Source organism: Bicyclus anynana, chromosome 11 (assembly GCF_947172395.1).
Source record: "Bicyclus anynana chromosome 11, ilBicAnyn1.1, whole genome shotgun sequence".
Classification (NCBI taxonomy): Eukaryota; Metazoa; Arthropoda; class Insecta; order Lepidoptera; family Nymphalidae; genus Bicyclus; species Bicyclus anynana.
In genome coordinates this window covers 14,164,738-14,179,973 of record NC_069093.1, presented here as the reverse complement: position 1 = coordinate 14,179,973, position 15,236 = coordinate 14,164,738, and the positions used below count along the sequence as shown (strand labels likewise).

The following is a 15,236-nucleotide window of genomic DNA, read 5'->3' as shown; positions in this document are numbered from 1 at the left end:
TGAAAATTAATGAAATCTGAAAAGATTTTTTTCCTACCATGTTGCAATTCTGTAGCAGCTAAAAAAGCTAACACAGTTAATAGATAAAGATATATAACGATATAGATAATCGGAACGTGTGAGTTTTCCTAACAAGTTAACAGTAACTCAATTACAACATTGAAGAACCATTTCTAATCTGTTGCGTTAGTAAAGAATTAAGGCAAAAGCTGTAGTTTAATAAGGTTCCAAGGCTGACAAGATATTTTTCAATATACGCAACCGACACAAATTAAAACGAATTCAATGAACTATAGCGTTAATAGTCTAATCTGTCACATCTACTTAGTTTAAACTTTGTAGGTTATGTTGCAAATATTTCTTTCATAATTTGACCTTTAATAAATAATTTTGATATGATACGATAAAGCTAAGACGACGGATTCCAAGCTCGAGACGAAATTTAGAGAACCTATTTAAAATCAATCGGGCCATACGGTACGTCTTTGGCCCGATTGATTGTAGTGACGTGTAGAAACCGAAAGAGGTGTGAATTTTCAATTTTCATCCTCCTCGTGACAAGTCAACCTGCTTCCGTCTTAGATCGCATCATCACTTACCATCAGGTGATATAGTAAGGGGCAAACTTGTAAGGATTAAAAAAAAGTATACATATCACTAAGTAATTTACAATTATGATGCCCTATAATTATATTTATTTCATATTATGGAGCTACCAACTTAGACCGCATATTTATCAAACAACTTCAAGCGCTAACTTATAAAATAAAAAATGTCTCACATATTATCTGGTATGTTAATTACAGGCTACTTTGTAGTTTATTATACCAGTCATACCAGCCAATACCTATTTCTTACAGCATGATCTATACTAATATTATGAAGCTGAAAAGTTTGTTTGTTTGGTTGGTTGGACACGCTAATCTCAGGAACTACTGGTCCGATTTGAAAATTTCTTTCAGTTTTAGATAGCCCATTTATCGAGGAAGGCTATAGGCTATATATTATTCCCGTGTTCTTACGGGAACGGGAACCACGCGGGTGAAACCGCGTGGGGTCAGCTAGTCCTAAATAAAAATCAAAAGCACTAATGTAGGTAAGTTTAGAAACTTGTCGGTTAAAAAGCTATGTGAAAAATTATCGTGAATATTTCTTAGGATGTATGAAATATTTATTTAGAGCAACCAACTATAATATATCAAATCAACATTACTAACATAAAATGTTTCTATTTTTGCAGAACCTTCCCGATCTCCTCAAGTCGAAGCACATACAAGGTCTAGAAATCCACGATGCTCACAAATCCTTCAACAAGTCCAAAGTGCTCGAGACAGTGGAAGCAGCTAGAGATGCCATCACCTCTTCGGGAGGTGGGCCTCTGTTCCTGGCATTACCAGCGCACCCTGAACTCCTGGCGAAGTACTACGATCTCCGAGCGTTGATGAAGAAAGTCGATCTGTTGATGGTACAGACACACGCTCTGGGACTGGTGAAGAAGATGACGTACCATCCTAGTCGGTTGAGTGGCTTGTGGGATATGATGAACACTGTAAGTGTTTCAACTAACATTTTATATAATAGTCCTGAATTTCTGTTGAAAAACAGTCAAGAATTATTATCAATTTATTAAGAATATTTAAGTAAAACTAGGTAGGTGACAATGCAAGAAATACTTCATTATCATCATCATTAACCGATGGACGTCCACTGCTGGACATAGGCCTCTAGCATGGACTTCCAAACAAGACGGTCTCGAGCCGCAAGCATCCAGCGGCTCCCTGCGACCCGCTTGATGTCCTCGCTCCACTGTGCGTTTCGGTGCGGGGACGCCGTTCCAGCACCTTGGGACCCCAACGTCCATCGGCTCTTCGAACTATGTGGCCTGCCCATTGCCATTTCAGCTTCGCGATTCGCTGAGCTATAGCAGTGACTTTAGTTCTTCTGCGGACCTCCTCATTTCTGTTTCGATCACGCAAAGAAACCCCAACGATAGCTCGCTCTATCGCCCGCTGAGTGACTTTGTGCCTATTTATGAGAAATGCTTAGTAATGAAGATTTGTGTTTTCATGAAGTTCTTTGTTTTATCTATTTTTAAAGCAATGCCAGTTATTATACTGTTATTATATCTTCTTGTTATCATATTATCAGCAAAATTAACCGGGCCACCGCCCTTCGTAAATCATCCATCCATTTCTGTAACAAAGACTACCAATCGTCACAATTGCAATTTCACTGGCAACTCAGGAAATTAGTATATTAGCAGTAGTTCCTCGAGTAAGCTGTCAATTGTTTCTTTATATATCTCTTCTTCTTCTTCTTAGCGTGGTCCCATTACGTGTGGTTCGCTTTCCGGCATAATCTCGCCCACTTTGCCCGATTTTGGGCATGACTTCTTAAGTTCATTGGCTCTCAAGTCCGCGTTTACGATGCCTAGCCAGCGCTTTTTGAGGCGGCCTCGGCCTTTCTTAATATATCTATAGCAATCGATTAAATCTTTAGTTTTGTATTCAGCTGATAAACTAGACCTTACATAAATGCTTGTTTTTTTGACCTCCTATGTGGTATGCATACGACGCCTACTCAAATCATATCAGCAACCACTAGTAAGACCATATCTGATGCTTCTGCATTATTTGCATAGATTTTAGCTTTAACATTCAGGCGAAGGCAGTTCACTCTATTACAGAATGATTTAGTTCACTCGAGCTTCATTGTTGGATGCCAAAGTTCTTTAGATTATCTTTTATCGTTAAGATTAACACCAGTCTGATTTATGTGTTGGAATTTAAAATTAAAGATGCACATGTTGTCTGGCCTAGTTATTTTGTATTAAAAACAAGCTTATGCTACACGGGCGATGAGTTCTTTATTATCACAAAAATAAAGTTTAGTTTCGTGTGGTAACGTGTAAATGGAAGTTTGCATAATTTTTCTCTAAGCACTATGTCGTTCGCCTTCGCACAAGTTCTATAAGACGCGGCAAGATCATTGCGTGAATAACTTGTAAGCATCTGAATGACTATATATCTTTTGTATAACAGCTATGAGTATTAAAATTATTAAACTTACTTTGATAATTATAACTTAATTTAAATATAAATTGCGTTTAAACTCTTAATGCTATGCGTTCGTGTGAACTGGACAGTGGAATAATAAAGTCATACATATTACGCATTCGCATATATTTATTTAAAATGAATATAATATCGATTTAATATGAGTCATCAAGTCATCATGTCTGCCGCGAGATTCCGCAAAGGCGCCACATAATTACTTTCAAGATACAAGTTAATGGATACATTTAGTTAATACAGGATATTAATTAACATTTTATGTCATTACGGTATGAAGATATTAAATTAAGTATCTAGAACCTGATAATTTTATTCTGTATAGGCGTATCTTCGCAATTCTTGGAATGTTTCCGACAACCTACCATGTGTAGATTCTTTCGATATCCGTCGAAGATTCAGTCCGAAATACTTAATGACATATTAAGTAATAATCGGTATTAATTCCAGCTTAACATACCTTTCCTTGCAAGAAATTCAGGTATTTGGAGACTCTGTGTTTATTAAAATAACTAAGACTAATAAAAATAAAGACTGAGTCTTTATTTCACCCATTTACTCGATATTTAAGATATTTTGGCGTCGGCCTACTACAATATTAATAAATAATAAAGATAAATAAAGATTTCATCGTCATCATCATTATCAACCCATTAGTATTCAGTTTCACTGCTGAGCTCAAATTTCCTGTCAAAATGAGATGGGCTAGGCCAATAATCGACCACGCTGGCCCAATGCGGATTGGCTGAATTCACACACGCAGATAATTAAGAAAATTCTCTGGTATGCAAGTTTCCTCACGATGTTTTTCCTTCACCGTTTGAGGCACGTTATATTTCATTTCTTAAATGTACAACTGAAAAGTTGGAGGTGTATGCCCCGAACCGAATTCGGACCCACACCCTCCAGAATCGGCATAGGTTATATCCACTGATAGCCCAGTCTCTTCCGAAAATAAAGATTTACCCCTAAATATTCCAAATTATAATATAAGGAACATGGGACCTGTAAATGTTTAGAAAGTTAACGTAACCAAATATTTTCCAGGATTCAGTAGTAGACCTCGTCGTTGGTTTGGGAGTTCCCGCCTCCAAAGTCGTAATCAGCCTACCAGCCACAGCCAGACAGTTCACTCTCCAAAACGAAACTCTCAGTACTCCGGGAAGTCCTACCGAAGAAGACGATCCCAAGGAAATCGACCAGGCCGAAGTCTGCAGACTGTTGCGCAAAGGAAGGTGGACTCTTGAAAGGGACCAAGATCTGTCAGCGCCTTATGCTTTTAAGTAAGTGTTTACGACTTTACGCGTAAAATAATGAATGTAGCAATCTAATTATGTACGAGTGTTTTCCCTTAAATTTGCAATTTTTAAGTCAGCAGCGTTTTGAGAAAAGCATCCAATATGCTATTATTATTAAACATCTTTCGCAATTTGGACTATCTTAATCTTAATCTCCAATCCTTCCTTCTATAATTAGCATTTTATTACTGATGCGCGAGCCATGACAATGACACCATGTTATTTCACAATGCTATATTATCTATGCTATGTATTTTCTGGTTATTGGGATAAAATTTATGTTCAGTGACATCTAGAACATGGTGTTCCATATTTCAATCTCATCAAATTTTTTTTGCGCGATTGAGTAATATGACAACTACGAAATATTGGCAATTGGAAATATGTTCACAAACTTTCACATTAGTGGGAAGTGGCGTCATATTAATTATTGGGAAATTGAATATAAAAAATGAGAGCACATCCTTCGACCTTATCAAATTGCGGAAATACGCACATATTTGCATAAACACTTGCTAAGATGCTGCATTTAAGTTCTCATACAACTTTCGCAAAAAACAGGTCAAGTAACAACCTTACTATGTAAATCTTAATCTAGGTAAAACAATAGTAATTAGACTTGTTATAACACTATTTGGAATAAAAATCTGCTAAATACATTAATTACCATAATTGTTACAAAAATAAAATAAATTTGGATAAAATTCGTACATCCGTAAATGTAACTACCCTATAAGTTGGAAATTCAGTCGTACATAACCGTAGAAAGTAAAATATGAGTAGAGATCCTACACGCTACAATAGAATCGAATTGTACAGGATTATGCATACCAAATCAGCAATGATAAACGGATACACTTGGAAACCTTATATCATGATTTTATGCTTCATCGTAGGCTCTAATTTATATGATGATGTCTCTGTTAAAGATTGTATAAAGGTAAAATATAACTATAACAAAAAACCAAAAAGATTTTGATTTGAAAGATAAACAAATACTTCTGTCATCAGGGACAAGACCTGGATCTCATTTGAAGACGCTTCATCAGTGGACGTGAAAGGCAAATACGCGCGTGTGAGAGGCCTCGCTGGCCTGGCTCTGTACAAGGCTGACCACGACTCCGATACCCCCTGTGGACCGACCCTGAGGACCGCATTGACCAAAGTGTTGAACCAGCAGAGCAGAGCGCCTAGGGCAGCTGTATTGAGGTAATCCACCAAAGAAATTATTCTTACCTAGTAAATTACCCATTTCTAAAATATTGATCTTTAAGGTTGGCTAAGTTAGCAAAAATTGTATGGTCAAATTGTAAGTTTCATAAGTGGATAAAGTGAAATTTTTTCGGGCAGGCGCAGAGTTTATGTCGGAATCTTACCGAACTCACAAAGTACCATCTTACCCGATGGTGGTTAAGATACGGAACTTTTTAACATGACCGCAAACTCCGTCAGCGAATGTCCATCAAGCAGACCCATTTGAACACTTAGTGCTTCAAATAGGTCTGCCAAACACCAATCATATGCGTACCGGAACTACAGCACGCCAGACAAACCCTAGATCCTAAGCTGGGCTACGGATGTGTATCATCATCCTAAATTCCCCCTTCTTCCTTTCAAGGAAGGCAGGCAGGTGATACATTCTCCCATCCTCAACTTTCCAACAGAAACAGTGAACGTTCGCCGTTAACAGTGTACGTCTATGAATATAGAGGTTTTATGCATTTATTTCTATTTTCAGATCTCTGGAAAACGAAATCCTATCAGCGCCGGGTGTAGTTGGTCGAGCATTGGACGCTCTGCAAGTCTCCCCCTACCGCATTACGCAAATTGTCGACTCCGATGGCGTCATTCATTCGATCCGAGAGGTTAGATTCTGACTAAGCATTTTACTATCTACTTATCAATCCAGATCTATTTAATCTTTAATTAAGATAGAACAGTCAACCGGTTGATATTTCATTAACACTTAATCCAACCATATTTGTATTGCGCAAATTATTAAACCAGATAATGTCATTCATTCGTAATGGTCTAGATCTAGGATTAAATTCAGAAGGCAGCTAACCTTTTGAATTGAGTGTCAGGCTTTCGCAATTTTTAATAGAACATGCTCACATAAGGATTGAAGATCATAATGCTAATTTTACGAGCGGACAACTGGCCTTCTGGAAGTTTTTTTATAATTGGCAAGTCAACTTTTAGTGCGTAAAGTTGTAATTTAACTTCATATAGTACAAACCGGTTTTTGGTTACTTTTTGCAATTAAATCTTTTATGTTTGGTTATAGGATACACGAACCGAATTCTCCTGCTCACGACAAGGATACTTCGTGCATCCTCGCTCCTGCGCCAGATTCTACCGTTGTGTTAAGTTTGATCAACTGTCACCAGAATACACTGTAAGTTATACCATATACCTAAGGAATTTGTTAGATAGGTAGGTAAGCAGTAAGGTTTTTATTTACGTACTTCTTTTCGTACAAATAATGATTAAGTTTAAGTTAAGTGACTAAATAATATATGTAGGTATATTGGACTTTTTTTTTATGTAGATACATTCCATGTGTAATTGATTTTTTTTCAAAAAAGAGCAGATTATTGGTGTAGTTAAAACATAGTAAAGTATGTTTTTGTCATTGTTAATCGTTTAAACACTGAATTTTTTAGATTTTCGAGGCAATTCAACGATAAATTTCATGGAACCCAGAAGGTTTTCGCTTAGTAGGATATTTAGTTTACTTTAACAACTATTCACTAATTTACAATTGGGGTAAAAATATATTAGTAGTCTAAATACCTTTTTCAATTAATCTGTCATTTTCTAGCGATCGTACTTGCATGTGCTGTTCTCATACAGATGCGATTGCCAGAAACTAAACCTAATGACATTTTCAGGTATTCGAGTTCGACTGTCCCGAAGGTCTGGCGTTCGACTCCCGCTACGAGGTGTGCGTATGGCCCGGCAGCTTGCCGCACTCCCAGGCCTGTCCAGGCTCGTCGGAGATTGCTCCTGTGCCGCGGACACGGTTTATTTGTCCTGATCATGAAGGTCAGTAAACTTGTAAAGTATAACTTTGTTGGTAAGTGACGAAGGGTTGCCATGAAAATATTACCTTATCAGCCAATATACGTCCACTGCTGGACATAGGCCTCTTGCATGGACCTCCAAGCACAACGGTCTCGAGCCGCCAGCATCCAGCGGCATCTTGCAACCCGCTTGATCCAGATATCCTCTGGACCGAGGATATCTGATATATCTGATAATGTTATCCCGAAGAAAATAAATACCTAAGTATGATGGTAGTCCTTTCTTAGAAGAATCCTGTCGCTACTACTGTACTTTGTTTGGGACCCTTTTACGCCTAAACCACTAAACTGATCTTAGAATTTCTTTCACCAATGGCAAGCTACATTATCAGCGAGTAATACAAGTTATACTTTATCTCTGTATTTTCACGAAAACGGGAACTACACGTTCGTAAACGCGAACATCTGATAATAATTACTTGGTGAATTTTTCCAGGTTACTACGCCGACCCAGAGAACTGTCGCTGGTTCTTCGCGTGTCTGGACCACGGGAAGGCGCCTCTGACCGCGTACGAGTTCCGCTGCCCCTTCGGTCTCGGGTTCGATGCCGCGCGCCTCAAGTGCGAGTGGCCGTGGCTGGTGCCGGCCTGTGGGAACATTGCGAGATACGAAGCCGAGGCGTTCGGCTTCTCCGGTGCCGCTCTTACTGGTAACACATCATTATCAGCCTTAACGGCTCACTAATAGCCCAGGTCTAGGAGAGGGGATACAGAGCTAACAATCACCACGCTGCTCCAATGTTGAGGGGTGATAATTTTATATTCCGTAAAGACCGCAATGAGATATTAATTATAATGGCTGGGACCGACAGTTAAACGAACTAACTTCAGGCTAAAATTACTGGCAATTTCGTATAAGACAAAAAAAAACTTATTAGTATTTCTCAGCCCGAACCCAGGACCTCGTTATCCAATCCCACACATACACTAACTACTATTTTTTTACGCCAATTTACGTTACGATAAGTTATTTTAAATAATTTAAACAGTTACAATACAAAAAGAAGCACACAATGACAATGACGTAAAAAATGCGGTTAGTCACTCTAGAATTTACCATCATCTTGTTGTGATTTGAATATTTTTTTGCATGATTTGATTTAAACGACCAAAAAATCGAAATTTGTTAATGTAATAAAGCGAAAACAGTTCAATTTTCAAAATAAGTTAGGTGCTTTAATTTAAATAACATTTCTTATTTTCAGGTGCTACTGGATTCCAAGGAAAGACTGCAGACTCTGTGAACATTGCAGCTCATCAGAGTTTAGTATCTGGAGCTTCATTTGATAACCTCGTAGGCATTCAGAGCGGATTTTTATCTAAGGATGACGTTCTTGATACGAATTATATTGCTTCCCAAGAAGCTGCTAATTTAGGGTTCGCTGGACCGGGCACTTACCAAATTGATGATGACTTTGCTATCGGTAGTCATGGAGAACCTAGTGGACATTCATATAATATAGTTGCAGCAGATGACATCAACAAGGGCCTCGGACTCGTACAAACCACAAATTATAATGGAGGAGAGAAATATACAAGCGGTTCTTTAATTCTAGACGACTACAGACTCCCAGCTAATAGGGCGAGTACCATTAGTGCTTCTCAAAGGCTAACCGCCAAGGCAGGAGGCGATTCAGGAAAATACAGAGGAAACAATGCTTATGTAGGTGCATCGCCGAAATATGATAGTCGGTTCAACTCTGGGGCATACTACCGTAAAGATAATTCTGGTAAATATGTCCATAATCCTACAGGAGATCGCGCAAAACCGTACGACCATTTGGTTGTTCCTGCAGTACCTTACACTCACGTTGACACCAAATACACACAAAGCGATGCGTTTGACGCTGGAAAATACAAAGGAACTACAGACAGCGGTTCGTATAGTCAAAGTTTTTCAGGAGGTTATGATTATCCAAAGCCCGCCGTCGCATTTAATGAGGAGCCGGGACAGTATCAAAGTCTGTATAAGATCGAAGGACAACTCGATGCATATACCAGTGGTACGACTGGAACTACTAGTGCTGGTACAAGCACTTATTATGGCAGTTATAGTAGTGGAAATGTTGGTGAATATGTCAGTGACGATAAAGATTATACAAGTGCTCCTCACGTTTTAACTGCTGGGGCCGTAAGAGTGGGTCTTGTTGGAAAAACTTCATTGGTTGACACTAATTACGCAGATCAAGGTAACTATCAAAGCCAATCTTATAGTCAAGATGTAGTCCATCAAACTAATGTTGCTGAACCTGCTGTTTCTATAACCCAATTTGGGACCACAGCTCAAAATGACGGTTACAGTTATGTTACCAACCCAACATCCTCTGGAGTTCCAACAACTGCAACTCCTTTGCCTTTTACGACATATAAAACTACATATGTACCTACAGTGCCAAAAACTAGTATCAAACAAGTATTTGGCTATACTCAACCAGCCGTCACTTTCGTTCAACCTACATTGATACCGGTGAAACAAGTCACACCTCAGATTCAAGTTACTGACTATAATCAAGGTCAAGGCTATGAGTATGAAAATAAGGATTACTCTTCTACATACAATGCTGGAACAACAGGATACGATTACACAAAGCCTGCCGTTAAGTTTGAAGATGGCGGTTCATATACTACAGCAACTCCATCGGCTACTGTGATTTCTTACAAACCTCAAGGATTTGGACATCAGCAACAAACAATACATAAAGTAGAATCTGTTGGCTTTGAATACTCAACCCCAAGACCTGTTACTGAGCAGCCATTTAGAAAACTAGTAGCTTACACCACTGGCATACCAGAAACTTATGTCCAACCAACAGCTCAGTCTTACAGTCATCAAACTTTGCACAAAGTTGAATCTGGTAAAGTTTATACTCCAACGGTTGATGTGTCTAGTCAAATTACTAATACTGCTATCAACTATGAAGTTCCACAGACAGTCATACAATATTCAACACCTCAGCCAGCAATTTCCGTTCAACCTGCAGTTTCTACGTATCAGCCACAATCATACAGCCAACAAACATTACACACAGTTGATAACAGTAAAATTAATACGTATTCTCAGAGTCAACAAGCGCAAGGTTACGAATACCAACAGCCAAGTGCTTACATACAAAGCTCAGGTGTTGAATACTCTACAGCATCTCCTTCAGTTTCGTACAAACCTCAGAGTTATAGCTCTCAAACGATACAGACATATAATACACAGCAATATGTGCCAGTATCATCTACGCCACGCCCTGTAACACCTACCCCTGTGACAGTTTATGAAAACCCCCTTCTCAAATATACAGTAAAAGCAACGCCGGCAACGTACGTTAACCCTGCGTATACCTCTCAAGCATTCAGCCAACAAACTATTCACAGAGAAGATAGCAAATCTGCAGTAGGTGGATCAAATGGATATGAATATGTATCAGGTACCACATACGAACAACCCCAGACAACTATTTACACGACTGCCAAACCAAGTATTGCAGTGGAACCTCAAACTTATAGTCAACAAACTTTACATCAGGTCGATGCTAGCCAAGTTAATACTTATGAAGGTTCATCAAATTCAGGTTATGAATATGCACAACCAGCTATCAGATTTGAACAAAAGTTTGTATCAACGACACCTGCACCAATTGTTACTTCAACGTATAGGCCTCAAACATATAGAAATAGACAAAAGGTCGTTTCAACAACAGCATCTCCAGGTTTACTATATCAATTGACCGATGTTAGTTTAAACGAAAATCCACTGCTAACGTACTCGCAAAAGGTTGAGCCTGTAACATATGTAAAACCAACTCCATCGGTGTTTACTCAAACATATCAACCTGTACAGCAAACTAGGACAAGCTATGTCACAAGACCAACTGAATACGAAGCTACAGCACAACAATCTTATGTAAGTCAAGGTGGTTACTCTTACAGTCAACCAGAATCCAATGTTGCATCTTCTAATACAGCAAGTTATTCAGATGCAAGCGCTGTGTCCCACCAGGTGTTCCATCAATCCCAAAGCAGTGGAAATGCTCAATACCAAACTGGTAAAGATATTGTGTTTGTCTCAACAACGCCATCTACACTAGTATACGAAGATCATTATGCCGAATATGAAGGTCCTAAGAAAGTTAACTCATACAAAGCACCAGATTATTTACCTCCCAAACAAGAGTATCAAGAAGTTACCTTCTCAACCGCTTCAACTCCAATCTCCGATCAAAGAAGCTCATATATCAATACTCAAGATCAGTACGATTACAGGCCAGCCGATTACTCTCAACAATTTGAAAGTTCAGCGCAATTTATAGATACAAAGTCAAATTCTGGATCCTCTCAGTCCGTAGAATCTGTTCAATTTGCTTCGATTCCTGAAACAAAGACTACTTATCAATATAATCAAGCTGATTACCAATCCCCCGAAGTACAGGTAGCTTACAAAGCAGAGGAATATTTGCCACCAGTTGTATCAACTGAAACACCTGTAACATCTACTTATAGACCGCGTACTTACTCAACGACACGGGAATATTTACCCCCTACCACCAAATCGAAATATAATGCACCTGAATATTTGCCTCCAGTGGATACTTATATAACACAATCAACGGCTAAACCTGAAGTGAGCCCATTAGAATATTTACCACCCTCAGGACAAACTGTATCTCGTGTAGTAAGTTACGAGCGCTTTGGATACAATAACGGTGAATCATTAGAATCTGATTCTAGATTTGGTACATATCAAGATTACTCTGTACCAAGCGAAACACCTATCATAGTTTCGAGTACGGCAGCACCAGTTACAAGAAAACAAAACATTGTTGTTGAAACTGCAAAGTCTAATTTACTAGGGTTTGGCACTGTAGGCCCAGACGCCGGTTTAGTATCAACAACTTATACCACTGCACAACCTGCCGTATCAAATACTAATAACTACTATTTACCTCCTAAAACTGTCTCAACAACCTATACCCCTGAGATCGTTGAAGTCACGTCAGCACCTAGAAGGACAAAGACGAAATATTTAAGACCAATTGCTAAATCCACAACGGAACCAAACTATTACGTCGAGTCTACAACAACATATCGAGCCCCAGAGTACTTACCTCCATCAGAAGATAACTTCCAAGAAAATATCGAATCGTACAGATACAAAAGTACAGCGGCTCCTACTATTAACTATAACCCATATCAGGAACAAGTAGTAGTATCAACTACATCAGTACCGAAAAGAAAGCAAAATATAGTAGTTGAAACAGCTAAATCTCAGTTGCTTGGTTTTGGTTCAGTTGGTACCGATGCTGGGTTAGTTTCGACAGGCTCTTATTCAACACCGGGAACAGTTGAAGTATCTTATTCAACGGTTCCAGTTAAACAGGAAATTATTGAAGTGACTTCTCCCAGAGCACCCCTTAGAAGAACCAAACCAAAAGTCGCCGTTGTTACAAAAATAAATGATTTCAACCCACTTTTAGTGAAGAAGTTAGGAGCTGTGTGTAGTTGCCAATCACCTGTATTAGTACTTAAGGGAAGAAGACCTTCAGTTCCAGAGCAAGATATTGACAATTACAGCAATGGATATGACGATTCAGAAAGAGGAGATATTAATGAAAACTCTTGGGCTCAAAAAGCAATAAGAGTTTCTACTGATCCATCTATAAGCACAGTGACTACTGTGTCACCTGTTACATCTACTTTCAATCCAATTATTGTTCCTGACGATTCATTCTATCAAGATTATCAGGATTCCAATTACAACATTCCAGCAGCTTCTGCTAGAAAAGACTATTCTGAAAGTTATGTATCAAGCACACCCGTTATTTCAACAACAGAAAGAGTCAGAATAAAACCGCGCGTTAAAGCTGTAACTGTTGCTCCAACTTACAAAACCGTTTTATTAGGCGAAAGTGTTACTCCTGAAGCGAGAGAAGAATCAAAGGGCACTGTAACTGTTGATTCACGATCATTTGATCGATATGGTCCTGGTGGGTGGAGAAGCAGAGACGAAACGCTTCAGGGTTCGATTGACTGTCAAAGAGCAGGTTTATTCCGTCATCCAAAACAATGTAACAAATTCTATGCTTGTAGATGGGACTGTACTAAGCAAAGATTTACACTTCACATCTTTAACTGCCCGATCCAGCTAAGTTTTGATCCAAACCTAGGTGCTTGCAACTGGCCCAGCCAGGGACCCGCTTGTCAAGGCGACACACTCCTGACCAATTCTCTTTAATAACGGTACAGACATAACTACTAATCTCAACGTGCCATCAAAATTGTGATAGATGTGATCACGAAAATCCTACGGTATTTAATTTGTATCTTGCGTAATTAATAGGTTGTCTCTCTTTTTTAATTCTCTAGGCTTATTTATTTGTTTGATTGTTTTAATGTTAATTCATAGTTATTTATTACTCATGCTCTTTTGAAGCTTGTGCTCACAAAGCATAACGATTTCGGCATTGATTGAACATAAGTTACCATTGTCTAGTTCATTTAGTATATGACGTTTTGTGAAGTTGAAGAGTCATTATTACATTTCTATAAAACGCTATAATGTAAATATATCATTTTATTCATTTATCATGTCGTATTATTTCAATTAATAATCTTATTACAATATTTCATTAATAATATAGGGTTAATAATATTCAAAATGTTTCGTCAAATGATAAAATATTAAATCAATTTAAATGAGCAAAGACACTGGCTTTTCCAATAATTCCAGTGAGTCATTGTATTTCAGTAGAATAGGAACCACGTCTTCTTCCAAAAATTCCGTCACTTGTTCTGGTGCTCTGCCAATAAATGTAGATGCGTCCAATATCTTATCCAGTTCTTCAATTATAGGAGCAAAATAGGTATCATTCTTAACACGTTCAATTAAGTCGTTATCTTTTCCTTCTTGTTTAACGACTGCGCCGGCCTCATGAGAGAGAACCCTTATTTTTTCATGACAAATCTGACGGTCACCTCCTTTTTGCACCATCGCCATTATAATATTTTCGGTAGCCATAAATGGAAGTTCTTGAGCGATATGACGAGCTATCACTTTAGGGTATACCACTAGCCCTTGACAGATGTTAAGTAAAGTCAACAAAATTGCGTCAGCGGTTAAAAAGGCTTCCGCAAGTGTTAAACGACGATTAGCTGAATCGTCCAAGGTACGCTCCATCCATTGTACTGCATGAGTGTTCGCCGCATTGGAGTAAAGTGTTATCAAATGCCGTGCAAGTGCACAGCAGCGTTCTGACCTCATAGGATTTCTCTTATACGGCATAGCACTTGAACCAATTTGAGAAGCCTCAAATGGCTCTTCTAGTTCTTTACGTGAAGCCAAGATGCGAATATCAGAGCACATTTTATGTACTGTAGCTCCTAGTCCAGACAGTGCTGCTACAACTTCCAAGTCAACTTTTCTGGAGTATGTTTGACCAGTCACAATATACCGCTTATCGAATCCGGCAAGTTCAGCAACTCTTTTATCTAAAGCTTTCACTTTTTCACCGTCACCTTTGAACAGTTGCATGAATGAAGCTTGGGTTCCCGTAGTTCCTTTTACTCCTCGGAATCTGAGGTCGTTCCTCGCACGCGACAAAGCACGCTCGTCCATTAGAAGGTCACTAAGCCATAGTGAAGCTCGCTTCCCTACAGTTGTCAACTGAGCTGGCTGTAAGTGAGTAAAGCCTAGGATCGGTAGAGACCTGAAATACAGAGAACATTTTATGTTTAGATAAATTAAAATCAACACTCGGGTTTGTAAGTCTGAATATTTTAAACAGAGTTTTATATAAT

The 15,236-nt window shown here is 38.6% G+C and overlaps 2 protein-coding genes across 2 annotated transcripts in view; one reads left to right on the top strand and one right to left on the bottom strand.

Annotated features, from left to right (window-relative positions):
* Nucleotides 1–14,024, top strand: part of LOC112046512 (uncharacterized) — a 45,202-nt gene extending 31,178 nt beyond the window's left edge. The window contains exons 2-9 of the mRNA XM_024083149.2: nucleotides 1,241–1,549; nucleotides 4,119–4,354; nucleotides 5,381–5,578; nucleotides 6,108–6,234; nucleotides 6,657–6,767; nucleotides 7,264–7,417; nucleotides 7,892–8,104; nucleotides 8,660–14,024. Coding sequence (XP_023938917.2) covers nucleotides 1,241–1,549; nucleotides 4,119–4,354; nucleotides 5,381–5,578; nucleotides 6,108–6,234; nucleotides 6,657–6,767; nucleotides 7,264–7,417; nucleotides 7,892–8,104; nucleotides 8,660–13,674 — 6,363 coding nt within the window. The 3' untranslated portion in view covers nucleotides 13,675–14,024. The remainder of the gene's footprint in view (nucleotides 1–1,240; nucleotides 1,550–4,118; nucleotides 4,355–5,380; nucleotides 5,579–6,107; nucleotides 6,235–6,656; nucleotides 6,768–7,263; nucleotides 7,418–7,891; nucleotides 8,105–8,659) is intronic.
* The window catches only part of LOC112046513 (adenylosuccinate lyase), a 44,991-nt gene continuing 43,753 nt past the window's right edge, over nucleotides 13,999–15,236 (bottom strand). Inside the window, exon 3 of the mRNA XM_024083150.2 lies at nucleotides 13,999–15,145. Within this exon, the coding sequence (XP_023938918.1) occupies nucleotides 14,131–15,145 (1,015 nt within the window). The 3' untranslated portion in view covers nucleotides 13,999–14,130. The remainder of the gene's footprint in view (nucleotides 15,146–15,236) is intronic.